We start from the raw sequence: 25,335 nt of genomic DNA on the forward strand, positions 1-25,335 counted from the left end.
GTATTTCTCAATCTCAGTCTTTTAAACATGCATTAATCTTTAATGCAATGACTCTCCCTCAAGAGTGCTCTTCAAGGACAGAAGAAATGGAGGAGAAAAAAAAAAAAAAAAAAGGAAAAAAAGAAAGAAGCATTAGAATTGTTGGGAAATGTGTTTTGGTAAATGTGTGTTTATGTAAAATGTATTTTCCTAAATGTTTGCATAAAACTATTGTTCAAGAAAGCATAATTTGATTTATTGCACTTCTCCATGGTGTTGTCAATGGAAAACTGTGTAAATAAATAATGAACATTCATAGAAAAAAAAAAAAGCTGGTGATGCTGGCAAGGGAGATTATTTCAGCTATTACTTAGAATCCTTTTTTGCACAGCTTTGAACTGTTTCTTCAATCTATTTTCATGGCTGGTTTCAGTTTTCCAGTCAGAGGTGGACACTGCCTCCAAGATTTCCTTGGATAGCCGAGGGACCCAGGTGGGAAAAGTGACACAGGACCTAGGGGAGCCCTTCTGGAGCACAAGCTGGGGGGCACGAACTGGGGCTGGGCCCCTCAGGGGCTGTGCAGGGCTGCTACGCATGCTGTGCAGGGCCTGCCTACAGCATGCTGTGTCCTTCCATCCCACTAAGATGTCACTTCTGTCTCAGAAACTGACCGTCCCCATGCAGGGAGACAGCATCTTGCAGGTCATGGCAATGTTTGAAAAGCTGCCCCAAACACAAGGACATATCTGGGGAGGTCAGGAGGCAAGATATCAAAAACTGCTCCAGACCATGGGGTCCATCCCTCAGGAGCAAACTGCTCCAACCTGGGTCCCCCACGGGCAGCAGCTCCTGCCAGGTCACCTGGTCCTGCGTGGGCTCCTCTCCACGGGTTACAGGTCTGGCCTGGAATCTGCTCTGGCAGGGGTCCTCCACAAACTACAACCTCTGTCAGTGCAGGTCCACCTGCTCCACCATGGTCTCCTCTACAGGTTGAAGGGGGACAGCCTGCTTCACCATGGTCCTCATCACAGGCCGCAGGGGACTTCTGCTCCGGGACATGGAGCACGTCTCCCCCTCCTTCATAACTGATCTTAGCACCTGCAAGGCTATTTCTCACTCCTCTCTTTCTCCCAGCTGCTGTTCTACAGCAGCTTTTTTTTTTTTTTTGCCTTTTTTTTTTTTTCTTCTGTTTAAATATGCTCTCACAGAGGTGCAAAGAATGTCGCTTATTGGCCCAGTTCTGGCCAGCAGTGGGGCCCTTATCTAACGTGGGGCAGCTTCTGGATTCTTCTCACCAAAGCCACCTCTATGGCCCCCCACTACCAAAACCGTACCACGTAAACCCACTCCATGCAGTCACACGGCATTCAAAGATGAATGTGAGGGGCCATGGATTTGATCTGCTTGTAGGCGACAAGGAGGAGATGAGAGGAAATGCTCTGATGACCTCAACTCTGCCTCAGGATCTCCTGCCCCAGCAGGAGGAATGTGACTGTGGCAGGGACTGTGAGGTCACTTCTGCCTCTGCAGTTGATAGGGCAACAGCAGCAACATGTCACAGAAAGGGCCTACGAGGTCACTTCTGAGTGACTTTGGCTATCCTCCAGTCTTCAGGCACCTCACCCATTCTCCAGGACCTTTCAAAGATGATAGAGAGCGGTTCGGCGATCACATCTGCCAGCTCCCTTAGCACACGCAGATGCATCCCATCGGGACCCAGGGATTTGTGTGTGTTGAGCCCACACAGACGCTCCCGAACCACTCCCACGTCCACCAGGGGGGAGCCCTCCATTTCCCAGACCCTTTGTCCTATTGCCAGGGGCGAGGAGTCCCGGGGGAGTGTCCTTGAAGCAAAGACTGACGCAAAGAAAGCATTCAGTATCTCTGCCTTCTCAACGTCTCCCTTGACCAGGAAACCCCCCTCATTCAGCAAGGGACCCACATTATCCCTAGTCTTCCTCTTGCCGTTTACATACTTGAAAAACCCTTCTTATTATCCTTTATCTCTTTCGCAAGCCTCATCTCTAGGTGGGCTTTAGCCTTCCTGGTCGCATCCCTGCAGGCCCTGACAACACATCTATACTCCTCCCAAGAGGACAGGCCCTTTTTCCACATTTCACAGACCATCCTCTTCCATTTGATCTTATTGATGAGCTCCTTGCTCATCCACACAGGTTTCCTGCCCCCCTTCCCCGATTTCCTGTTCCTTGGGATGCACCGATCCTGAGCATGGAAGAAGTGCTGCTTAAATGTAGCCCAGCTCTCACAAGCACCCTTGCTTTCGAGCAGCCTATCCTATGAGATACTCCCAAGCAGGTCCCGGAAGAGGTCAAAGTTGGCTCTTCGAAAGTCCAAGGTAGCAATCCTGCTTTCAGCCTTACTTTCTTTGCCTAGTTGCATGTGTGTTGAGGGATTTCTTGAAACAGCAAAAATCCCATGGCTTGCTGTAGCTGAGCAAACCAAGCTACCAGGGCAACTATGAGAAGTTCCCATGACAGTGTTCCCACAGCGCCAAACTCAGAAAATACTGTTACCAGCAGCTGGCCTCAAGGACTAGGTCTACGTGACCGTTAATCACAAAGGGGGTTGTTTTCCTGACTGCTAATCAAAAGGGGGGTTCTTTTCTTGCAGGTGGGGTTGTTTTCTTCTAGTTGTTTGTCTGAGTGCTTTTGACAAATAATCTTGTGTGAAACATTGTCCGCCCCTGTAAAGTTCACTATAAAAGTTGTGCTATTCGGGCAATAAAAGGGAGCAGCACGATCTGACTCTGCTGGTGTCTGTCGTGCTTTCGCCCGTGCTTCCTGCAACATATGGGGGGTGGGGGGGCATTTTGGGGTCCCAAAATATGAGGGGGGGGTCATGAAACATATGGGGGGGGCACAGATGGGGGGGCTCCTGTAGGTTATGGGGGGCGTTTTGGGGGGTCCTGGAACGGGGGGGGGGGGCAGGTAGGGTATTCGGGGGGGGCAGATTGGGGGGGGTCCCAGCTGGGGGGGGGGGCATTTGGGGTAGGGTAAGGGGGGCGAGTCCTAAACCGGGGGGGGGGGAGACAGAGTTTGGAGGGGGGGGGCACTACCGATTGGGGGGGGTCCAAATTTTTGGGGGGAAGTCAGATTCTTATGGGGGGGTGTCCAATTTTTTATGAGGGGGGTCCAATTTCTTTTTAGGGGGTCCAATTTTTTATGGGGGGGGTCCAATTTCTCTTTGGGGTGGGTCCAATTTTTTTGGGGGGGGGTCCAATTTTTTTGGGGGGGTGCCGCACTTTTTGGAAGGGCTCTGATTTTTTTTTGGGGGGGTCCATTTTAAAGGGGGGGTGCTCCCATTTTAGGGGGGGGGGTTCCCATTTTTGGGGGGGGGCATTTTTTTGGGGGGGGGGCGGTGTTTGAAGGGGGGGGCAGCACTGACTCAGTGCCTATGACCGGGGGGGGGGGTTCCGAGGCCGGATCTCGGGAGGGTGTCACGAGACCGGGTTGTTTTTTTTGTTTTTTTTTTTTTGGGGGGGTGTCCCGTGGGGTTCCTTACTGGAGGCGGCGGGGCCGAGCGGCAGGGCCGTGACGCAGCAGCGGTGGCAGCGGCGGCGGGGGGGGGCCCAGAGGGGGGCGCGGAGGGACTGCGACACCGGGTCCCCCCCCACCCCCCCCAACCGGGGACCGGCCCTGCTCCCGCCCCCCCGGCTCCAAACCGCGCCCCCTTTTCCCCAAACCCCGCCCCCACCGCCGAAGCCCCGCCCTCTACTTCTAAAGCCCCGCCTCCCCCCTCCCTCCCTGCCGGCCGTTACCCGGCGGGCGCGGCCACGTGACCCCCCGCGCGCCTCCCTACTGGCCGGCGCCCCGGGGCGGCGCGCGGCGATTGGTGGAGGCGGCGCCCAATGGGAGCGCGGGGCGGGCGCGGTTTGAGTGTGCGCGCCGCAATGGCGGCGAGGCCCGGCGGCGGCGGCGGCGCCCGCCCGGTACCGGCCACGGCGGCGGCTGCGTCACTTCCGGCCGCCTCCCGGTTACCGGTGCGCAAGGCCCACGCCAAGCGCGCGGCGGCCGCGCCTGAGCCGGAGGCTCCCGAACAGTTTGGGCCCCGCTCCCGTTCCCGGTGCCGTTCCCGGTGCCGGTTCCGGTCTCACCCTCCCGTTCTCCCGTAGAAACGGCGCCGCTCCGGGCCCCGAGCGGGCTGGGCTCCCAGCAGCCGCGCCCCGTTGCGGGCTATCAGCGTCCCGACGGCACCAGGCCCAGGTAGGGCGGCACCGGGGGGGTCCCGGTTGTACCGGGGGGGTCCCGGTTCCACCGTTCGGTCACGGTGACCCCCCCGTGCCCCCCCCCAGGCCGGGAAAAAGGCCCCGGGGGCGGCTTCGGGATCGGCAGCGCCGCCTCCGGTACCGGGGGTGCGGCGGCGGGCGGCGGGGGACCCGAGGGGGCAGCTGGCGGAGCTGCGGGAGAAGATAAGGGGCCTGGAGGATGACAACCGGCAGCTCCGGGAGCAGCTGCAGCACAGCCGGGCCCGGGAGGAGGAGCTGGAGGGACAAGTGAGGTGAGAGCCCCGGTAACTCCCCCCCCCCGCTACCGGTTTGCACCCTCCCGGTAACCGGGGACCCCTCCCCTGACCCCTCTGGTACCTAGGGACCCCCCTCCAGTAACGGGGGACCCGTTTCCTTCCTCCTCCGGTATCGGGGACCGCCCCCCTCCGGTAACGGAGGACCTGTCCCCTTTCCCCCCAGTACCGGGGACCCCCCTCCGGTAACCGGGGACTCTCCCCCTTCCCCGTCTGGTACTGGGAACCCCCCTCAGGGTACGGAAGCCCCCTCCCCTTCCCCCTCCGATACCCGGGGACCCCCCCTCCGATACCAGAGACCCCCCCCCCCTCCAGTAACGGCGCCCCCCCCCCGGTGCCTCCCAGCTCTCTGCGCACGGAGCTGCAGCAGTCCCAGGAGGAGCGGTCCCGGTGGCAGCGGGAGGCGGAGGCGCAGGCGGCCGAGCGGCAGCGGCTGGCGGCTGAGCTCCAGGAGCGGCACCGGCAGCTGGAGGAGCTCCGGGAGGCGGCGCGGGACCGGGAGGAGCAGCTGGGGGCCGCCCAGGTGGGTATGAGGCTGATTTCCCCCCCCCCCCCACGGGGCAAAACCAGCAAAACGCGGGATTCTGCCCCAAAATGGGCTGCGAGGAGCGCAGCTGGAGATGCTTCGGGGGGCTTTTTACCCGATTTCGGGGTGTTTTGCCGGATTTTTCCCCAATTGTTGTCTTCTCCCAAATTATTCCCCGTACCCCCCTAAATTATTATCTTAGGCTCCCCTGATTATTGGGGTCTTCCCCCCCAACCCTTCCTGATATTGGGGCATTTCCTCCAGATTTTGGGGGCTCTTCCCCGAATTCTGCTTGGCTTTTCCCGCAAACTTTGGGGGAGTTTCCACCAATTCTGTGTGTTTCCCAACCAAATCTTGGTGGGTTTCCCCTCCCCCTGTATTCTGGATGGTTTTTCCCCATGTTTTTTGGGGGGCTCTTCCCAAAGATTTTATAGGTTATTTCCCAAAATTCTTGGTGCTTTTTCTACAAGCTCTTCGCGGACGGGGTACCCAAGTTCTGTGCGTTTTTTCCCTAAAGTTTTGAATTTTTACATCCAATTCTTGGCGCTCCTGTCTTGGCCGATGGCGTTGGGCGCCTCTTGGCCAACGGGGTCGGGCCTTTCCCCCCCAGGCGGAGCTGCGGGAGGTGTTGGGGGCGCTGTCGCGGCGCGAGGCGGAGGTGTCGGAGCTGCGGGCGCTGGCGGGGGCGCAGGAGGAGCATTTGCACGCGCTGGAGATGGAGCGGCGCCGCCTGCACAACCAGCTGCAGGAGCTCAAGGTGCACCGGGGGGGCTGACACTGAAAATATCAATAATAATTTAAAAACCAGGATTCACTTCGGGGGATTTTTCACCCCAAGATGTAAAAAATAATAAAAATAATAAATAATAGTAATAACATTAGTATTTCATGTTTTGTTTTTGTCAAAATTGAAAAAAAATGTTTTTTTTTTTTTTGCTCAAACTTTTCTTAAAATAACATTCCTGTTTTTTCCTCAAAGTTAAAAAATATCATTTATTCTTTTTTCTCGAAATTGAAAAACAAAACCTTTTTTAGTTTGCTCAAATAAAAAATCATCTCTCTTTTTCTGATTTTTACTGAAATTTTAAAAAGTCAAAAGAACACTTCTTTTATTTCTCAAAATTTAAAATAGAATAACTCATTTCATTTTTTGAGCTTTTTTGCTCAGAGTTTAACAAATACATATGTTTTTGCCCCAAATTTTTTTAAAAATACAAAAACAAATCATTTTTTTGCTCAGTTAAAAAAAAAAACACTTAATTTTCCCTCAAATTAAAAAAAAATATATAAAATGCTTAGTTTTTCTTGCTCAAAATTAAAAAAATACATAGTTTCTTTTAGGTTTTGCCCCAAATCTATAAACAACAGAATGGTCATGGTTCGTTTCTGTTTTTTTGTTCAAAATTTTAAGAGTATATAAGAATATAAATATTTAACTCTGAAAGTTTTTCTTATATATCCATACTTAAATACAGAAAAATACAGAAAAATAATCTGTCTGACAAGTGGCAGTTGGGCAGGGCTCAGGGCTGTGGCAATTGGGGCCACGTCAGGTCACCATTGGGATCCCCCAAGGCTCCGTTTTAGGGCCAGTCCTCTTCAAGTCCTCGATATTCGACAAAATACCTTTTTTTCCCTTTTTTTTTTCCCCCTCCCCAGGGGAACATCCGCGTCTTCTGCTGTGTGCGCCAACATTTCCCCCCAAAGACCCCTATTTCCCTCCCATTTCCCCCACAAGTGCCCCCATTCCCTCCAATTTCTTCCCTATTTCCCCCCCCAAGAAGCGCTGTTTCCCCCCATTTTCCCCATAAATGCCCGTTTCTTCCCATTCTCCCCAAAAGTGCCCGTTTGCCCCAGTTTCCACCCCAAAGGCCCCCAAAGTGCCCCGTTAGCCCCACCAAATGCCCCCATTTCCCCCCAAAGACCCCCATTTCCCCCCAAAGACCCCCATTTCCCCCCAGTTTCCACCCCAAATACCCCCGTTTGCCCCTGAACTCCCCCCAGTGACCCTTATTTTCCCCCAAAAGACCCCTTTTTCCCCCCATTTGCCCTATAACCCCCCCCCGTCCCCCCCCAGTCGGCCCTGGATGGGTACCCCGTCTGCATCTTCGCCTACGGGCAGACGGGCAGCGGCAAAACCTACACCATGGAGGGGCCGGGGGGCGCCGACCCCACAAGTTGGGGGGTGATCCCCCGCGCCGTGCGGCACCTCTTCGGGGGCGCCCGCCAGCTGGAGCACAAAGGGTGGCAGGTGGGGGCTGAGGCACCGAGTTTTGGGGGATTTGGGGGCTTTTGGGGGGCTTTTGGGGCTTTTTTGGGGGGAGTTAGGGGTTTTGGGGGCTTCTTTGGGGGGCGTTTAGGGCTTTTGGGGGCTTCTTTGGGGGTGTTAGCGCTTTTGGGGGGCTTAGGGCTTTTGGGGACTTCTTATGGGGGCGTTTAGGGCTTTTGGGGGCTTCTTTGGGTGTGTTAGTGCTTTTGGGAGGGGCTTAGGGTTTTTGGGGGCTTTGGGGTTTTTTTTGGGGGGTGTTAGGGCTTTTTGGTGGCTAATTTAGGGCTTTTTTGGGGGGTTAGGGCTTTTGGGGGGACTTTTGGGGAGACTTTTTGGGGAGTTATGGCTTTTGGGAGCTTTTTTGGGGGGATTAGGTCTTTTAGGGGCTTTTTTGAGGGGATTTTGGGACTTTTGGGGGTTTAAGGCATTTGGGAGGGTTTAGGACTTCTTGGGGTGCTTTTTTTTGGGGGGGTTACAGCTTTTGGGGGGCTAGTTTAGGGCTTTGGGGAGATTTTTTTGGGGGGAATTAAGTCTTTTAGGGGCTTTTTTGAGGGGGTTTTGAGCTTTTGGGGGCTTCTTTTGGGGGATTTAAGGCATTTGGGGGGGTTAGGGCTTCTTGGGGTGCTTTTGGGGGGATTAGGGCTTATGGGGGCTTTTTTGGGGCTTTTTTGGGGGTAGGTCTTTTGGGGGCTAATTTAGGGCTTTTTTTGAGGGGGTAGGGCTTTCTTGGGGGAGTAGGGCTTTTGGGGTGGGGGGGTTAGGGTGGGTTTTTGGGGGAATTTCTTTAGCTTTGGGGACTTTGGGTCTGCTCTTTTGGGGGCTCTTTGGGGTTCTTTATAGGGTTTGGAGGCTTTTGGTGGTTCTTTAGGCCCCTTTTTGGGGGGATTTTGCGCCCCCCTGACCCCCCCAAAGTACAGTTTCAGCGCCAGTTTCCTGGAGATCTACAACGAGGCACTGCGGGACCTGCTGGGGGGGGACAAGGGGGGTGAGCTGGAGGTCAGCTGTGGTGAACAAGCGATAAAAGAGTTAGTTAAATATATTTTAAATTAAATATATGTTCCTTGGAAGTACAAGAATAGCATTCAGGTTAAATCAGGTCTCCTTGGTGTAAAAATAAAGTGAAAAACCTTCCAGCCGGTAAGGGAACATAGAAGACCCTACATGCAATGTGTTTAGATGCAAAATTAAACTCCAGAGCACAACAACTGAAAAGGATGATTTTATATATATAAATATTTACAGACACTATTTATGACTTTATATTTGCACAGATATTTACTTTCATTTATCTCCTCTTTGCCCTTGATCCAGATTTGAAGTGTAGTGAAAACCTGTAGCAACCCCCCACAACAGCGGAAAGAGGCCAAAAAGCAGCAAAATTGGGGCAGTTTGGTGGCAATTGTGGGTTTTAAGTGGTAATTCGGTGAGGAAAGCCCACGTAACTACTTACTATCAGGCTTCAAATAAAATTTGGCAATATAAATGACAATAATATGAGTGAAATTTTGCCATTCCCCTCACAGAAGGGTGAAGGAAGGGGTGATGTTGTACAGTGCCTCATAGTTAGGGGACCAAACGTTAACAAAAACTGTAATAAACTCTTTATTTTTAATTTGTTTTAATAACTTAATACTTTAATAACTCTCTTAAGCTATTTGTCTTTTTATTTTACTCTGGTGAACTATTAGCTCTATGAAAAAATAGTTGTGAGGATGATGATGAACTTCTGGGTTTTGAGCCTGTATCTTCCTGGAGTATTTTACACTTTTATAATTAACTGGCAAAAAAAAGTCTCAAAGCATTAATTTATTGTTATTTGATGAGATTTTTCTCATCAGAATGTGGGACCCTGCAGGCTGTTCATATTCCCCTATAGATGCCAAGAGGGGTATAGGACAGAAACGTGCTCTGGGGAAGGTTTTCCCTATGGATTTTCCCTATAGAGCTCCCTGCTCTGCCCATCTGGACAAGGCAGATGAAACTGGGGAGAGTTATTGTTATTTTAACCCCACTTTTAACAGATAAATCAGAGTTTTGGTGGTAGCACTGGAAACTAACACGACGCGGGTGGAAGCACCAATGTTAGGGACAAAAAGGAACATTTTGGGGTCAAAACCGTGTGTTTTGGGGCAGATTGGAATTTCACACATAGGGTTGGTGCAGCCAGGAGGAAGAAAATTGATTGCAGCTGGGAATCGACAGTTTTGTTTTTTTTTAATTATTAGAAGAGTTTTTGCTTATTTACATGTTTATTAAGGTCAGGCTAAAAGGAACAGCTGCACACACCCCACGCAGACATCCCTTGGGGTGCGCGGCCCCTTTAAGACCCCCCCCAGCCATCTAAGGGCAGCATCGCCTTAATCCCCCACGCTGCGCATGCGCCACCTCGCTCACCCCCCCCCCCCCCCCCCCGCCCCCGGCATAGTGCGGAGCATGCGCAGTCGCCACGCGGCAGCAGCACTGCTCCGGTACCGATCCCCCCCCAGCGCAGGCAGAGCATCGCGCAGGACAGGAAGTGCTCCCGCACCACTGGGCGCCGCCATGTTGCCGTACGGGCACTGTGCAACCACGCAGGGCGCCGCCATTTTTTTCCTCCCTGCGTCACGTGACGCCGGCGGCCAATCAGCACCGGCCCAAGCAGGCTCTGTGCTGGGGGAGGGGCAGAAAAACGGGGGGGGAGGGGAATTTGGGGGGGGGGGTCCCGGTGGTCCCGGGGCTACTTCTTGTTGGCGTGGGCCGTGCCCACCATGCACTCGTTCACCTGGGGGGCGAACGAGGGGGGTGAGGGGGGTCCAGACCCCCAAATCTGCCCCATAACCCCCCCAAATGCCCCCCCGTATCCTAAAACTGCCCCAAAATGCCCCCAAAAAGGCCCCCCACTAACCCAAATCCAAACCAAACCCACCCCAAAAGGCCCCCCCGGATCCCAAATCTCCCCATAACCCCCCCAAAAGGCCCCCATATCCCAAATCTACCCCAAACCCCCCCAAGCCCACCCCATAACCCCCCAAAAGCTGCCCCATAACCCCCCCAACTCACCCCCATATCTTAAATTTGCCCCATCACCCCCCAAAACCCACACCAAAACCCCCAAAATCACACCCCCATCCCAAATCCATCCCATAATACCCCAAAACCTGTCCCTAACCCTCCCAAACCTACCCCATAACCGCCAAAAACCTGTCCCCCATATCCCAAATCTTCTCTTTATCCCCACTAAATCCCCCCATTCACGCCCCCATATCCCAAACCCACCACCTAACCCCCCCCAAATCACCCCCCATATCCCAAACCTGCCCTATAATCCCCCCAAACCCACCCCAAAATCACACCATCCCGAACCAACCCCATAAACCCCCAAAACTTGTCCCGTAAACTCCAAATCCTCCCCCCATATCCCATAACCCCACTAAATCATCCCCTTATATCCCAAATCTGCCCTATAATCCCCCAAAACCTCCAAAACTTGCCGAATCACACCCCCATATCCCAAACACACCCCATAACCTCCCCCAAATCCCCCCCATGTCCAAAATCCAAAACCCATACCCTGTACCCCAAACTCACCGTATAACCCCCAAAACCTGTCCCCCATATCCCATTACTTGCCCTCCTTATCCCATAACCCTATGAAATCACCCCCTGTGCCCCAAATTTGCCCTCTAACACCCCAAACCAACCCCCCCATCCCAAACCTGCCCCTGAATCCATCCCCACGTTCTCCCCCCCGAGCACCCCCAACACATCCTACATCTCCCCCAACCTCTGCCCGCAGATTTCCCACGGCACCCCAAATCACCGTGTCCCAAAGATCCCCAAATCCACCCCAAACGCCCCCCATACCATAATGTTTACCCCCCCCAAAATTCTTCCCCCAAAACCACCCCAAAACCCTCCTCCCCAGGCCCTCCCCGCTCCCTCCCTCCAAAACCATCCCCCAAAACCACCCCAAAACCCTTCCCCACCCCCACCCCAATCCAAACCCTCCCCTAAACCCCCAAAAACCCCATTATTTCCCCCAAACCTTGCTGGCAAAGCGCAGGGAGTTGAGTGACTCGGCGAAGTTCTCCTCCAGCGGCGAGATGTTGACGAACATGAGCCTGGGTGGGGGCGATCCACGGCATAGCGGGGTGTCCGAGCGGGGTGCACCCTACACCCTCGACCCTAAAACCACCCCGTCACCCTAAAAAAAAAAAACCCGCTCACATTTTGGCGTTGCCCCTCAGCGAGTTTTGCAGCAGGTAGGTCAGCTTGCTGTTGCGGTACGGCACGTGCGGCTCCTACGGGGACAAAAATCGTTATAGGATGGGGAGGAAAGCGACAAAATTTTGGGGTCGTGGCCCCAAAATCGCTCTTTTTTCCCCCAAAAATCAGCACCTTGTTGGAGATGGCCATGATGACCAGCCCCAGCGTGGCCAGGCTGCTGTTGATGGCTTGGGTCTCGCGCAGCCGCTGCCCGCTGGCTTGGCATTTATCCAAGCGCTCGCTGCCCGCCAGGTCCACCAGGCTCAGCACCGCTGGGTTGGGGGAGGATTTCGGGTGAGGAAGAGGAGGTCGGCACCCCCCGGGGAGGAAGAAAACCCCAAAAAGAGGCGCTCACAGCTGCAGCGGAGGGCGCGGGAGGCGTTGGAGCCCTGGATGTGGAGCTGGAAGACGCAGTGGCTGCGGGACGAGCGGTCGTTGAGCGCCGTGCGCGCCACCGAGCGCTTGGAGGCGGCCGTCTGCAGCAGCCCCAGCACCTGGGGGGGGGGGGCAAATTTGGGGTTAAAAAATGGAAAAATACGTCAAACGGACTCCGAGGGGGGGTTTGGGTTTCTTACCTCGTCCTCGGAGGCCACGGGGACGCAGCGCAGGTTGGGGACGTGCAGCTCCTTGCTGGCCGAGCTGACGTGGCGGATCTCCAGCTCGCCCCCCCTGTCCCCCCCCAGCAGGTCCCGCAGCGCCTCGTTGTAGATCTCCAGGAAGCTGGCGCTGAAACTGTACTTTGGGGGGGTCAGGGGGGCGCAAAATCCCCCCAAAAAGGGGCCCCGAGTGCCTAAAGAACCACCAAAAGCCTCCAAACCCTATAAAGAACCCCAAAGAGCCCCCAAAAGAGCAGACCCAAAGTCCCCAAAGCTAAAGAAATTCCCCCCAAAACCCCACCCTAAACCCCCCCAAAAGCCCTGCTCCCCCCAAAAAAGCCCCCAAAAGCCCTAACACCCCCAAAAAGCCCCCCAAAAGCCCCCAAAGCCCTAAACCCCCCCAAAAAAGCCCCCCAAATCCCTAACACCCTCCAAAAAAAGCCCCAAAAAAGCCTCCAAAAGCCCTAACTCCCCCCCCCAAAGAAGCCCCCAAAAGCCCTAAACCCCCCTAAAGAAGGCTCCAAAAGCCCTATATTAGCCTCCAGAAAGCCCTAACCCTCCCAAAAAGCCCCCCAAAAGCCCTAACCCCCCCAAAGAAAAGAACCCCAAGAAGCCCTAAACCCCCCAAACACCTTAAACCCCCCAAAGTCCCAAAAGGCTCAAAACCCCCTCAAAAAAGCCCCTAAAAGACCAAATACCCCTAAAAAAAGCTCCCCAAAGCCCTAAATTAGCCCCCAAAAGCACTAACCTCCCCCCAAAAAGCCCCCCAAAAGACCCCAAAGCCCTAACCCCCCTCCAAAAAAGCCCCCAAAAGATCTAAATTAGCCTCCAGAAAGCCCTAATCCCCCTAAAAGCCCCCCAAAAGCCCTAACCTCCCCCCGAAAAGTACCCCAAGAAGCCCTAAACACCCCCCAAACACCTTAAACCCCCCAAAGCCTCAAAACCCCATCCAAAAATGCCCCTAAAAGACCTAATCCCCCCCAGAAAAAGATCTCAAAAGCCGTAATCCCCCAAAAAAGGCCTAACCCCTCAAAAAAGCCTCCCAGAAGCCCTAAGGCCCCCCCAAAAGCGCTAACACACCCAAAGAAGCCCCCAAAAGCCCTAAGCGCCGCCCAAAGAAGCCCCAAAAAGCCTTAAACCCCCCTCAAAGAAGCTCCTGAAAGCCCTAACTCCCCCCCAAAAAGCCCCCAAATCCCCCAAATAGCCCTAAACCCCCCCCCAAAAAGCCCCCAACCCCCCCCAAAACTCGGTGCCTCGGCCCCCACCTGCCACCCTTTGTGCTCCAGCTGGCGGGCGCCCCCGAAGAGGTGCCGCACGGCGCGGGGGATCACCCCCCAACTTGTGGGGTCGGCGCCCCCCGGCCCCTCCATGGTGTAGGTTTTGCCGCTGCCCGTCTGCCCGTAGGCGAAGATGCAGACGGGGTACCCATCCAGGGCCGACTGGGGGGGGACGGGGGGGGGTTATAGGGCAAATGGGGGGAAAAAGGGGTCTTTTGGGGGAGTTCAGGGGTAAACGGGGGCATTTGGGGTGGAAACTAGGGGGAAATGGGGCTCTTATGGGGGGGAAATGGAGGCGAAATGGGGGGAGTTCAGGGGCAAATGGGGGCGTTTGGGGTGGAAACTGGGAGGAATGGGGGCACTTGTGGGGGAAATGGGCGGGAAATAGGGGTCTTTTGGGGAAAAACAGGGGGCAAATGGGGGCATTTGCGGTGGAAATAGGGGGAATGGGGGCACTTGTGGGGAAAATGGGGGGGAAATAGGGGTCTTTGGGGGGAGTTCAGGGGCAAATGGGGGCGTTTGGGGTGGAAACTGGGGGGAAATAGGGCTCTTTGGGGGGGGAAATAGGGTGGAAACTGGGGGGAATGGAGGCACTTGTGGGGGAAATAGGGGTCTTTGGGGGGAAATGGGGGCATTTGGGGTGGAAACTTGGGGGGAATGGGGGTACTTATGGGGGAAACGGGGAGAAACGGGGGAAATAGGGGTCTTTGGTGGGAAATGAGGGGCAAATGGGGGCATTTGGGGTGGAAATAGGGGGGAATGGGGGCACTTGTGGGGAAAATGGGCAAAATAGGGGTCTTTGGGGGGAGTTCAGGGGCAAATGGGGGTGTTTGGGGTGGAAACTAGGGGAATGGGGGCAGAAACAGGCATTTATGGGGGAAATGGGAGCACTTAGGGTGGGAAGGGGGAGCTTTGAGGTCAGTTCGGGGAGAAATGGGGAGACTCTGGGGGGAGTTCAGGGGCAAACAGGGGGCTTTGGGGTGAAAACCGGGGGAAATAGGGGCACTTTGGGGTGGAAATTTGGGAGCCTTTGGGGGGCAACAGGCAGAAACGGGGGCATTTATAGGGGAAATGGGGGGGCTTTGGGGTCAGTTCAGGGAGAAACGGGGGCCTTTGGGGGAGCGTGGGAAGGAAATGGGGGCACTTATAGGGGAAATAGGGGGCCTTTGGGGGTGGAAAAGGGGGAAATGGGATAGAAACAGGGGCCTTGGGGGGGAAATGGGGACTTTTTGGGGGAAACAGGGGCACTTTGGGAGCAGTTCAGGGGCAAATGGAGGCATTTTGGGGGGAAACGGGAGCCTTTGGGGTCACTTGTGTCAAACGGGGGCGCTTTGGGGGGAAATAGGACATTTATGGGGGAAATAGAGGAAGACGGGGGAGTTTGGGGGGGGAATGGGCAGAAACTGGGACCTTGGTGGGGAAAGAGGGGGATTTATGGGGGAAATGGGGGCAGTTTGGGGGGAAATGGGGAAAAAGGGGCTTTGGGGGACAGTTTGGGGGGGGTTGGGGGGGTAAACGGGGGGATTTATGGGGGAAAAAAGGTAGAAATGGGGACCCTGGGGAGCACTTGGGGGGGTTTGGGTGGCGATGGAGGCGCTTTGGGGTGAAACACGGGGGAAACGGGCAATTTTGGGGAAAAGGGGGGGGTCCTTTATGGGGGGGCACCTGCACGAGCAGCGCGATCTCCTCGAAGACGTCCTCCTGCGAGGCGCCGGGCGGGAAGACGCGGTCGAAGCTGAAGTCGTAGCGCACCTCGCCCCGCCGCCCCGTATGGGACTGGGGGGGGAAATTAGGGTCGGGGGGGACGTGTCAGGATTTGGGGGGGTCACCACGAGCCCTATTCCCAGCCTGATGTGCAATACGGGGAGATATCGGGCTTATAGGGCCTCCTGCCCCCGTTATAGGGCCGCCCGCTTGTAGGGCCGTGGAGGATTTGGGAGCGGGAGCAGCAGGGGGTGCCCCCCCCAGCCCTGATTTGGGGTCGGGGCACCCCAAATTGGCGCTCACCCCCTCGGTCCTGCAGAGCACCAGCGTCTTGTTGTCCTCGGGGGGGAAGTGGAGGTGCTCCAGCCCCTTCTGCGCCTCCTGCTCGGCCGCCAGCAGCGGGCGCACGCGGCAGAAGACGCGGATGTTCCCCTGGGGAGGGGGAAAAAAAAAAGGGAAAAAAAGGTATTTTGTAGAATATCGAGGACTTGAAGAGGACTGGCCCTAAAACGGAGCCTTGGGGGATCCCAATGGTGACCTGACGTGGCCCCAATTGCCACAGCCCTGAGCCCTGCCCGACTGCCACTTGTCAGACAGATTATTTTTCTGTATTTTTCTGTATTTAAGTATGGATATATAAGAAAAACTTTCAGAGTTAAATATTTATATTCTTATATACTCTTAAAATTTTGAACAAAAAAACAGAAACGAACCATGACCATTCTGTTGTTTATAGATTTGGGGCAAAACCTAAAAGAAACTATGTATTTTTTTAATTTTGAGCAAGAAAAACTAAGCATTTTATATATTTTTTTTAATTTGAGGGAAAATTAAGTGTTTTTTTTTTTTTAACTGAGCAAAAAAATGATTTGTTTTTGTATTTTTAAAAAAATTTGGGGCAAAAACATATGTATTTGTTAAACTCTGAGCAAAAAAGCTCAAAAAATGAAATGAGTTATTCGATTTTAAATTTTGAGAAATAAAAGAAGTGTTCTTTTGACTTTTTAAAATTTCAGTAAAAATCAAAAAAAGAAAGATGATTTTTTATTTGAGCAAACTAAAAAAAGGTTTTGTTTTTCAATTTTGAGAAAAAAGAATAAATGATATTTTTTAACTTTGAGGAAAAAACAGGAATGTTATTTTAAGAAAAGTTTGAGCAAAAAAAAAAAAACATTTTTTTTTAATTTTGACAAAAACAAAACATGAAATACTAATGTTATTATTATTACTATTATTTATTATTTTTATTATTTTTTACATCTTGGGGTGAAAAATCCCCCGAAGTGAATCCTGGTTTTTAAATTATTATTGATATTTTCAGTGTCAGCCCCCCCGGTGCACCTTGAGCTCCTGCAGCTGGTTGTGCAGGCGGCGCCGCTCCATCTCCAGCGCGTGCAAATGCTCCTCCTGCGCCCCCGCCAGCGCCCGCAGCTCCGACACCTCCGCCTCGCGCCGCGACAGCGCCCCCGACACCTCCCGCAGCTCCGCCTGGGGGGGAAAGGCCCGACCCCGTTGGCCAAGAGGCGCCCAACGCCATCGGCCAAGACAGGAGCGCCAAGAATTGGATGTAAAAATTCAAAACTTTAGGGAAAAAACGCACAGAACTTGGGTACCCCGTCCGCGAAGAGCTTGTAGAAAAAGCACCAAGAATTTTGGGAAATAACCTATAAAATCTTTGGGAAGAGCCCCCCAAAAAACATGGGGAAAAACCATCCAGAATACAGGGGGAGGGGAAACCCACCAAGATTTGGTTGGGAAACACACAGAATTGGTGGAAACTCCCCCAAAGTTTGCGGGAAAAGCCAAGCAGAATTCGGGGAAGAGCCCCCAAAATCTGGAGGAAATGCCCCAATATCAGGAAGGGTTGGGGGGGAAGACCCCAATAATCAGGGGAGCCTAAGATAATAATTTAGGGGGGTACGGGGAATAATTTGGGAGAAGACAACAATTGGGGAAAAATCCGGCAAAACACCCCGAAATCGGGTAAAAAGCCCCCCGAAGCATCTCCAGCTGCGCTCCTCGCAGCCCATTTTGGGGCAGAATCCCGCGTTTTGCTGGTTTTGCCCCGTGGGGGGGGGAAATCAGCCTCGTACCCACCTGGGCGGCCCCCAGCTGCTCCTCCCGGTCCCGCGCCGCCTCCCGGAGCTCCTCCAGCTGCCGGTGCCGCTCCTGGAGCTCAGCCGCCAGCCGCTGCCGCTCGGCCGCCTGCGCCTCCGCCTCCCGCTGCCACCGGGACCGCTCCTCCTGGGACTGCTGCAGCTCCGTGCGCAGAGAGCTGGGAGGCACCGGGGGGGGGGCGCCGTTACTGGAGGGGGGGGGGGTCTCTGGTATCGGAGGGGGGGTCCCCGGGTATCGGAGGGGGAAGGGGAGGGGGCTTCCGTACCCTGAGGGGGGTTCCCAGTACCAGACGGGGAAGGGGGAGAGTCCCCGGTTACCGGAGGGGGGTCCCCGGTACTGGGGGGAAAGGGGACAGGTCCTCCGTTACCGGAGGGGGGCGGTCCCCGATACCGGAGGAGGAAGGAAACGGGTCCCCCGTTACTGGAGGGGGGTCTCTGGGTACCAGAGGGGTCAGGGGAGGGGTCCCCGGTTACCGGGAGGGTGCAAACCGGTAGCGGGGGGGGGGAGTTACCGGGGCTCTCACCTCACTTGTCCCTCCAGCTCCTCCTCCCGGGCCCGGCTGTGCTGCAGCTGCTCCCGGAGCTGCCGGTTGTCATCCTCCAGGCCCCTTATCTTCTCCCGCAGCTCCGCCAGCTGCCCCCTCGGGTCCCCCGCCGCCCGCCGCCGCACCCCCGGTACCGGAGGCGGCGCTGCCGATCCCGAAGCCGCCCCCGGGGCCTTTTTCCCGGCCTGGGGGGGGGCACGGGGGGGTCACCGTGACCGAACGGTGGAACCGGGACCCCCCCGGTACAACCGGGACCCCCCCGGTGCCGCCCTACCTGGGCCTGGTGCCGTCGGGACGCTGATAGCCCGCAACGGGGCGCGGCTGCTGGGAGCCCAGCCCGCTCGGGGCCCGGAGCGGCGCCGTTTCTACGGGAGAACGGGAGGGTGAGACCGGAACCGGCACCGGGAACGGCACCGGGAACGGGAGCGGGGCCCAAACTGTTCGGGAGCCTCCGGCTCAGGCGCGGCCGCCGCGCGCTTGGCGTGGGCCTTGCGCACCGGTAACCGGGAGGCGGCCGGAAGTGACGCAGCCGCCGCCGTGGCCGGTACCGGGCGGGCGCCGCCGCCGCCGCCGGGCCTCGCCGCCATTGCGGCGCGCACACTCAAACCGCGCCCGCCCCGCGCTCCCATTGGGCGCCGCCTCCACCAATCGCCGCGCGCCGCCCCGGGGCGCCGGCCAGTAGGGAGGCGCGCGGGGGGTCACGTGGCCGCGCCCGCCGGGTAACGGCCGGCAGGGAGGGAGGGGGGAGGCGGGGCTTTAGAAGTAGAGGGCGGGGCTTCGGCGGTGGGGGCGGGGTTTGGGGAAAAGGGGGCGCGGTTTGGAGCCGGGGGGGCGGGAGCAGGGCCGGTCCCCGGTTGGGGGGGGTGGGGGGGGACCCGGTGTCGCAGTCCCTCCGCGCCCCCCTCTGGGCCCCCCCCCGCCGCCGCTGCCACCGCTGCTGCGTCACGGCTCTGCCGCTCGGCCCCGCCGCCTCCAGTAAGGAACCCCACGGGACACCCCCCCAAAAAAAAAAAAACAAAAAAAACAACCCGGTCTCGTGACACCCTCCCGAGATCCGGCCTCGGAACCCCCCCCCCCGGTCATAGGCACTGAGTCAGTGCTGCCCCCCCCTTCAAACACCGCCCCCCCCCCAAAAAAATGCCCCCCCCCAAAAATGGGAACCCCCCCCCCTAAAATGGGAGCACCCCCCCTTTAAAATGGACCCCCCCAAAAAAAAATCAGAGCCCTTCCAAAAAGTGCGGCACCCCCCCAAAAAAATTGGACCCCCCCCCAAAAAAATTGGACCCACCCCAAAGAGAAATTGGACCCCCCCCATAAAAAATTGGACCCCCTAAAAAGAAATTGGACCCCCCTCATAAAAAATTGGACACCCCCCCATAAGAATCTGACTTCCCCCCAAAAATTTGGACCCCCCCCAATCGGTAGTGCCCCCCCCCTCCAAACTCTGTCTCCCCCCCCCCCGGTTTAGGACTCGCCCCCCTTACCCTACCCCAAATGCCCCCCCCCCCAGCTGGGACCCCCCCCAATCTGCCCCCCCCGAATACCCTACCTGCCCCCCCCCCCCGTTCCAGGACCCCCCAAAACGCCCCCCATAACCTACAGGAGCCCCCCCATCTGTGCCCCCCCCATATGTTTCATGACCCCCCCCTCATATTTTGGGACCCCAAAATGCCCCCCCACCCCCCATATGTTGCAGGAAGCACGGGCGAAAGCACGACAGACACCAGCAGAGTCAGATCGTGCTGCTCCCTTTTATTGCCCGAATAGCACAACTTTTATAGTGAACTTTACAGGGGCGGACAATGTTTCACACAAGATTATTTGTCAAAAGCACTCAGACAAACAACTAGAAGAAAACAACCCCACCTGCAAGAAAAGAACCCCCCTTTTGATTAGCAGTCAGGAAAACAACCCCCTTTGTGATTAACGGTCACGTAGACCTAGTCCTTGAGGCCAGCTGCTGGTAACAGTATTTTCTGAGTTTGGCGCTGTGGGAACACTGTCATGGGAACTTCTCATAGTTGCCCTGGTAGCTTGGTTTGCTCAGCTACAGCAAGCCATGGGATTTTTGCTGTTTCAAGAAATCCCTCAACACACATGCAACTAGGCAAAGAAAGTAAGGCTGAAAGCAGGATTGCTACCTTGGACTTTCGAAGAGCCAACTTTGACCTCTTCCGGGACCTGCTTGGGAGTATCTCATAGGATAGGCTGCTCGAAAGCAAGGGTGCTTGTGAGAGCTGGGCTACATTTAAGCAGCACTTCTTCCATGCTCAGGATCGGTGCATCCCAAGGAACAGGAAATCGGGGAAGGGGGGCAGGAAACCTGTGTGGATGAGCAAGGAGCTCATCAATAAGATCAAATGGAAGAGGATGGTCTGTGAAATGTGGAAAAAGGGCCTGTCCTCTTGGGAGGAGTATAGATGTGTTGTCAGGGCCTGCAGGGATGCGACCAGGAAGGCTAAAGCCCACCTAGAGATGAGGCTTGCGAAAGAGATAAAGGATAATAAGAAGGGTTTTTCAAGTATGTAAACGGCAAGAGGAAGACTAGGGATAATGTGGGTCCCTTGCTGAATGAGGGGGGTTTCCTGGTCAAGGGAGACGTTGAGAAGGCAGAGATACTGAATGCTTTCTTTGCGTCAGTCTTTGCTTCAAGGACACTCCCCCGGGACTCCTCGCCCCTGGCAATAGGACAAAGGGTCTGGGAAATGGAGGGCTCCCCCCTGGTGGACGTGGGAGTGGTTCGGGAGCGTCTGTGTGGGCTCAACACACACAAATCCCTGGGTCCCGATGGGATGCATCTGCGTGTGCTAAGGGAGCTGGCAGATGTGATCGCCGAACCGCTCTCTATCATCTTTGAAAGGTCCTGGAGAATGGGTGAGGTGCCTGAAGACTGGAGGATAGCCAAAGTCACTCAGAAGTGACCTCGTAGGCCCTTTCTGTGACATGTTGCTGCTGTTGCCCTATCAACTGCAGAGGCAGAAGTGACCTCACAGTCCCTGCCACAGTCACATTCCTCCTGCTGGGGCAGGAGATCCTGAGGCAGAGTTGAGGTCATCAGAGCATTTCCTCTCATCTCCTCCTTGTCGCCTACAAGCAGATCAAATCCATGGCCCCTCACATTCATCTTTGAATGCCGTGTGACTGCATGGAGTGGGTTTACGTGGCATGGTTTTGGTAGTGGGGGGCCATAGAGGTGGCTTTGGTGAGAAGAATCCAGAAGCTGCCCCACGTTAGATAAGGGCCCCACTGCTGGCCAGAACTGGGCCAATAAGCGACATTCTTTGCACCTCTGTGAGAGCATATTTAAACAGAAGAAAAAAAAAAAAAAGGCAAAAAAAAAAAAAAGCTGCTGTAGAACAGCAGCTGGGAGAAAGAGAGGAGTGAGAAATAGCCTTGCAGGTGCTAAGATCAGTTATGAAGGAGGGGGAGACGTGCTCCATGTCCCGGAGCAGAAGTCCCCTGCGGCCTGTGATGAGGACCATGGTGAAGCAGGCTGTCCCCCTTCAACCTGTAGAGGAGACCATGGTGGAGCAGGTGGACCTGCACTGACAGAGGTTGTAGTTTGTGGAGGACCCCTGCCAGAGCAGATTCCAGGCCAGACCTGTAACCCGTGGAGAGGAGCCCACGCAGGACCAGGTGACCTGGCAGGAGCTGCTGCCCGTGGGGGACCCAGGTTGGAGCAGTTTGCTCCTGAGGGATGGACCCCATGGTCTGGAGCAGTTTTTGATATCTTGCCTCCTGACCTCCCCAGATATGTCCTTGTGTTTGGGGCAGCTTTTCAAACATTGCCATGACCTGCAAGATGCTGTCTCCCTGCATGGGGACGGTCAGTTTCTGAGACAGAAGTGACATCTTAGTGGGATGGAAGGACACAGCATGCTGTAGGCAGGCCCTGCACAGCATGCGTAGCAGCCCTGCACAGCCCCTGAGGGGCCCAGCCCCAGTTCGTGCCCCCCAGCTTGTGCTCCAGAAGGGCTCCCCTAGGTCCTGTGTCACTTTTCCCACCTGGGTCCCTCGGCTATCCAAGGAAATCTTGGAGGCAGTGTCCACCTCTGACTGGAAAACTGAAACCAGCCATGAAAATAGATTGAAGAAACAGTTCAAAGCTGTGCAAAAAAGGATTCTAAGTAATAGCTGAAATAATCTCCCTTGCCAGCATCACCAGCTTTTTTTTTTTTCTATGAATGTTCATTATTTATTTACACAGTTTTCCATTGACAACACCATGGAGAAGTGCAATAAATCAAATTATGCTTTCTTGAACAATAGTTTTATGCAAACATTTAGGAAAATACATTTTACATAAACACACATTTACCAAAACACATTTCCCAACAATTCTAATGCTTCTTTCTTTTTTTCCTTTTTTTTTTTTTTTTTTCTCCTCCATTTCTTCTGTCCTTGAAGAGCACTCTGAGGGAGAGTCATTGCATTAAAGATTAATGCATGTTTAAAAGACTGAGATTGAGAAATACGCTCCATGCCATCATGAAGGGAGATAACAAAGAGTGTCAACAGTGTTGGCCCAAGTGCCCATCACTGAGGGATGCTGCTGGTAACTGGCTGAAAGGAGGACTTTGTACCACTGACACCTTGCCCCCAAAAACATCATCCCCTTTTTCAGTCCAAATATCACCAGTGTGGCTAAAGGGAACCCCAGGAAACCATGGCAAAGGCCTTGCTAAAGTGCAGGTTCACCTCGTTCCCTTCTTTCCCCTCCCCTTCTGTTTCAGCAGTTCCTTTGGTTCCTCCAACTGCCTGAAGAAGGCTGTGGCAGGACTTTCCCTATCACATTCCCAGGGTTAGAGGTGACAATTGCAGTTCTGCCAATCCTTTTTCTTGCCCTTCCTGAAGATGCGTTTGATGCCCACATTTTTCAAGTCCCCAGAAATCTTGCTGATCCAAATGCCTGACAGCCCGGTCGAGAAAGGCGGGGTAGTGTGACATAACAGAGAGGGGCATCTGCAATGAACCTATGCAAAAGGGGTTCCAGGAATCTCACAGGGACACTGGGGGTTGTTCCTGGAATCACACAGGGCAATGGCAGGGCTGTGTGAGGTGTCCACATCTGAGCAGACCTCATACACACATGCCTTTAGAGAGAGCTCCTGCAGTCACTGCCAGAGGCTGGGAGACACCTCAGCTGTGGGGTGCCTCGCCCTGCTCTGCCCTCCTCTGAGATACCCCAGGACATGAGGAATGGGCACAGAGACCTCGGTTCAAGGAGGAACGTCCCAGAGCTGCCTTCAGGTGGCTTCCCAGGGGACGTTACTTGGCCTTGTGACGCTATCTGCCCAGCTGGCCTTCATGAGACTTCTAGGAATAGCGGATGGCCTTTGTGCTCCTTCGTGTTCATCTCTCCACACACATATGACGTGCCTGCCAGCACCAGCATTGGGTTTCTCTTTCAATGTCTCCCATGCACATACAGCAGGCCCTGCTCTTCTGGGAAATCGTATCCCTCAAGAAGCAATGAGCAATGGCCTGGCCAGCCATTGCTGAACTTACTACCCACACCTCTGAGCTTGTGATGGCACTCTCCAGAGTATGAAAAATTATTAAAAAGAAAACCTTGTTCCTGCAATGCATTCTGAGTCATATGCAGAAGACAATAGGCTTTTTTTTTTTTTTTTTTTAAATATTAGTTCATCAGTTTCCTCAAGGCATCCTTGAGCTCCTGGTTCCTCATGCTGTAGATGAGTGGGTTCACTGCTGGAGGCACCACTGAGTACAGAACGGATACCACCAGGTCAAGGCATGGCGAAGAGATGGAGGGGGGCTTCAAGTAGGCAACCATGACAGTGCTAACAAACAGGGAGACCACGGCCAGGTGAGGGAGGCATGTGGAAAAGGCTTTGTGCCAGCCCTGCTCAGAGGGCATCCTCAGCACCACCCTGAAGATCTGCACATAGGAAATAACAATGAAAACAAAAGAACCAAAGACTAAGGAAAAACTGAAAACAAGTAGCTCAAATTCCCTGAGGTAGGCATCTGAGCAGGAGAGCTTGAGGATCTGGGGGATTTCACAGAAGAACTGCTCCACAGCATTGCCATGGCAGAGCGGCAGGGAAAATGTGTTGGCCATGTGCAGGACAGCTTGGAGAAAGTCACTGCCCCAGGCAGCTGCTGCCATGGTGGCACAAGCTCTGCTGCCCAGGAGGCTCCCATAGTGCAGGGGCTTGCAGATGGCAACATAGCGGTCATAGGCCATGACAGTGAGAATTGAAAACTCTGAACCAAAGAAGAAGACGAAAAAGAGAACTTGTGCAGCACAGCCTTGATAGGAGATGGTCCTGGTGTCCCAGAGGGAATTGGCCATGGCTTTGGGGACAGTGGTGGAGATGCATCCCAGGTCGAGGAGGGCGAGGTTGAGGAGGAAGAAGTACATGGGGGTGTGGAGGCGGTGGTCGCAGGCTACAGCGCTGAGGATGAGGCCGTTGCCCAGGAGGGCAGCCAGGTAGATGCCCAGGAAGAGCGCAAAGTGCAGGAGCTGCAGCTCACGCGTGTCTGCGAATGGCAGCAGGAGGAACTCGCTCACAGAGCTGCTGTTGGGCATTTTCTGACATTGAACACAGTTGTCTGTTGAAAAAGAGAAGGCAGAATAAAGTTAGAAGAGACTTCTCTGAGGAAAACATTTTGAAAGTCTTAGAGCACTCTCATCCCAAGCCTCTCTCTTTGCAGGAGAATCTTTCTGCAGCTCTACCGCTTGAGTCCCGGATGATTCTTTCTGAGGCTGACACTGGGAGCGGGGATTCCTGTGGGCTCCAGAGGAGTCCTTCCTGCTGTGAAGCATTCAGGAAGCAGGAAAAAGGGGGAAACTGAAGTTCAGTCCACTTATAAGATCCATGAACTTCGCAGTGTTGTTGCAAAGAACACCTCCCTCCAGTATAGAGCAAGGCTGATTTTCTTATGCTGAGTACAACAAGCACACTACTGTTTCCCAATATGTAGAGAGCTTAAAGCAGAGAAGCCCCAGTCCCACTGCAGATGGACAGAATCCTCACCTTGTCTGCAAGTGCATGAGCAGGACCTCAGCTTCTCCCTCTTTGCTAGGGCTGCAGAGGCGTCACTCCAGCTGCCCACAGACAGCCAGTCAGCAGCAAGGACATGGCCTTAGTGCAGAGGTGTCTTCTCCTTGGGGCACCTGGAGAACACAAGGATGCCAAGAGAGAGCTGCATCCTGCTGGAGAGCAGCCTGAAGACCAGAAGAACACCCCATGGACAAACATGAATATTCATAAGCTGGACTGTCCCAGCATCCCAGCTCCATCCCTTCAGTGTCTGGAGGAGGCTTAGCACTTGGCTCCTGGCTGTCCAGGGGAAGCTGGGTTATGGCTCTCCATGGACTTTCTGCCAGACGTCCTCACCTCACAGTGCAATCCAGCAGCAGTCTCAAAGCCTACTGCATTGCCCACTGCCCTCCCAGAAACAAGACCCAGGAGGAGACACTTCCAGGACCTGCAGCTGCATGGCCCTGCAGCCAGACATTTACCTTGTCAAGGGCTGTGCAGATTTCTCCTGCAGGCAGCTCTCAGCAT

The 25,335-nt window shown here is 54.7% G+C and overlaps 3 protein-coding genes across 3 annotated transcripts in view; 2 read left to right on the forward strand and 1 right to left on the reverse strand.

The window, feature by feature from the left end:
- The first annotated feature begins 624 nt into the window (after positions 1 to 624).
- LOC140001225 (uncharacterized) lies at positions 625 to 5,925 on the forward strand. The gene is made up of 6 exons (XM_072032395.1): positions 625 to 733; positions 3,877 to 3,979; positions 4,112 to 4,202; positions 4,292 to 4,497; positions 4,864 to 5,041; positions 5,655 to 5,925. Exons 1-6 carry the CDS (start codon positions 625 to 627, stop codon positions 5,817 to 5,819), a joined length of 852 nt encoding a protein of 283 aa, XP_071888496.1. The 3' UTR covers positions 5,820 to 5,925.
- Positions 5,926 to 7,101: 1,176 nt separating this feature from the next.
- The window catches only part of LOC140001195 (carboxy-terminal kinesin 2-like), a 60,381-nt gene continuing 42,147 nt past the window's right edge, over positions 7,102 to 25,335 (forward strand). Inside the window, exon 1 of the mRNA XM_072032368.1 lies at positions 7,102 to 7,295. Within this exon, the coding sequence (XP_071888469.1) occupies positions 7,191 to 7,295 (105 nt within the window). The 5' untranslated portion in view covers positions 7,102 to 7,190. The remainder of the gene's footprint in view (positions 7,296 to 25,335) is intronic.
- Positions 9,511 to 18,880, reverse strand: LOC140001199 (carboxy-terminal kinesin 2-like). Its single transcript, XM_072032370.1, has 15 exons — positions 18,865 to 18,880; positions 18,295 to 18,397; positions 18,072 to 18,162; positions 17,777 to 17,982; positions 17,233 to 17,410; positions 16,477 to 16,623; positions 15,439 to 15,567; positions 15,097 to 15,207; positions 13,420 to 13,593; positions 12,134 to 12,295; positions 11,914 to 12,052; positions 11,691 to 11,830; positions 11,520 to 11,593; positions 11,338 to 11,413; positions 9,511 to 10,074 (listed from the first exon to the last, which is right to left on the reverse strand). Exons 1-15 carry the CDS (start codon positions 18,878 to 18,880, stop codon positions 10,030 to 10,032), a joined length of 1,791 nt encoding a protein of 596 aa, XP_071888471.1. The 3' UTR covers positions 9,511 to 10,029.

Source organism: Anas platyrhynchos, chromosome 39 (genome assembly GCF_047663525.1).
Source record: "Anas platyrhynchos isolate ZD024472 breed Pekin duck chromosome 39, IASCAAS_PekinDuck_T2T, whole genome shotgun sequence".
NCBI lineage: Eukaryota > Metazoa > Chordata > Aves > Anseriformes > Anatidae > Anas > Anas platyrhynchos.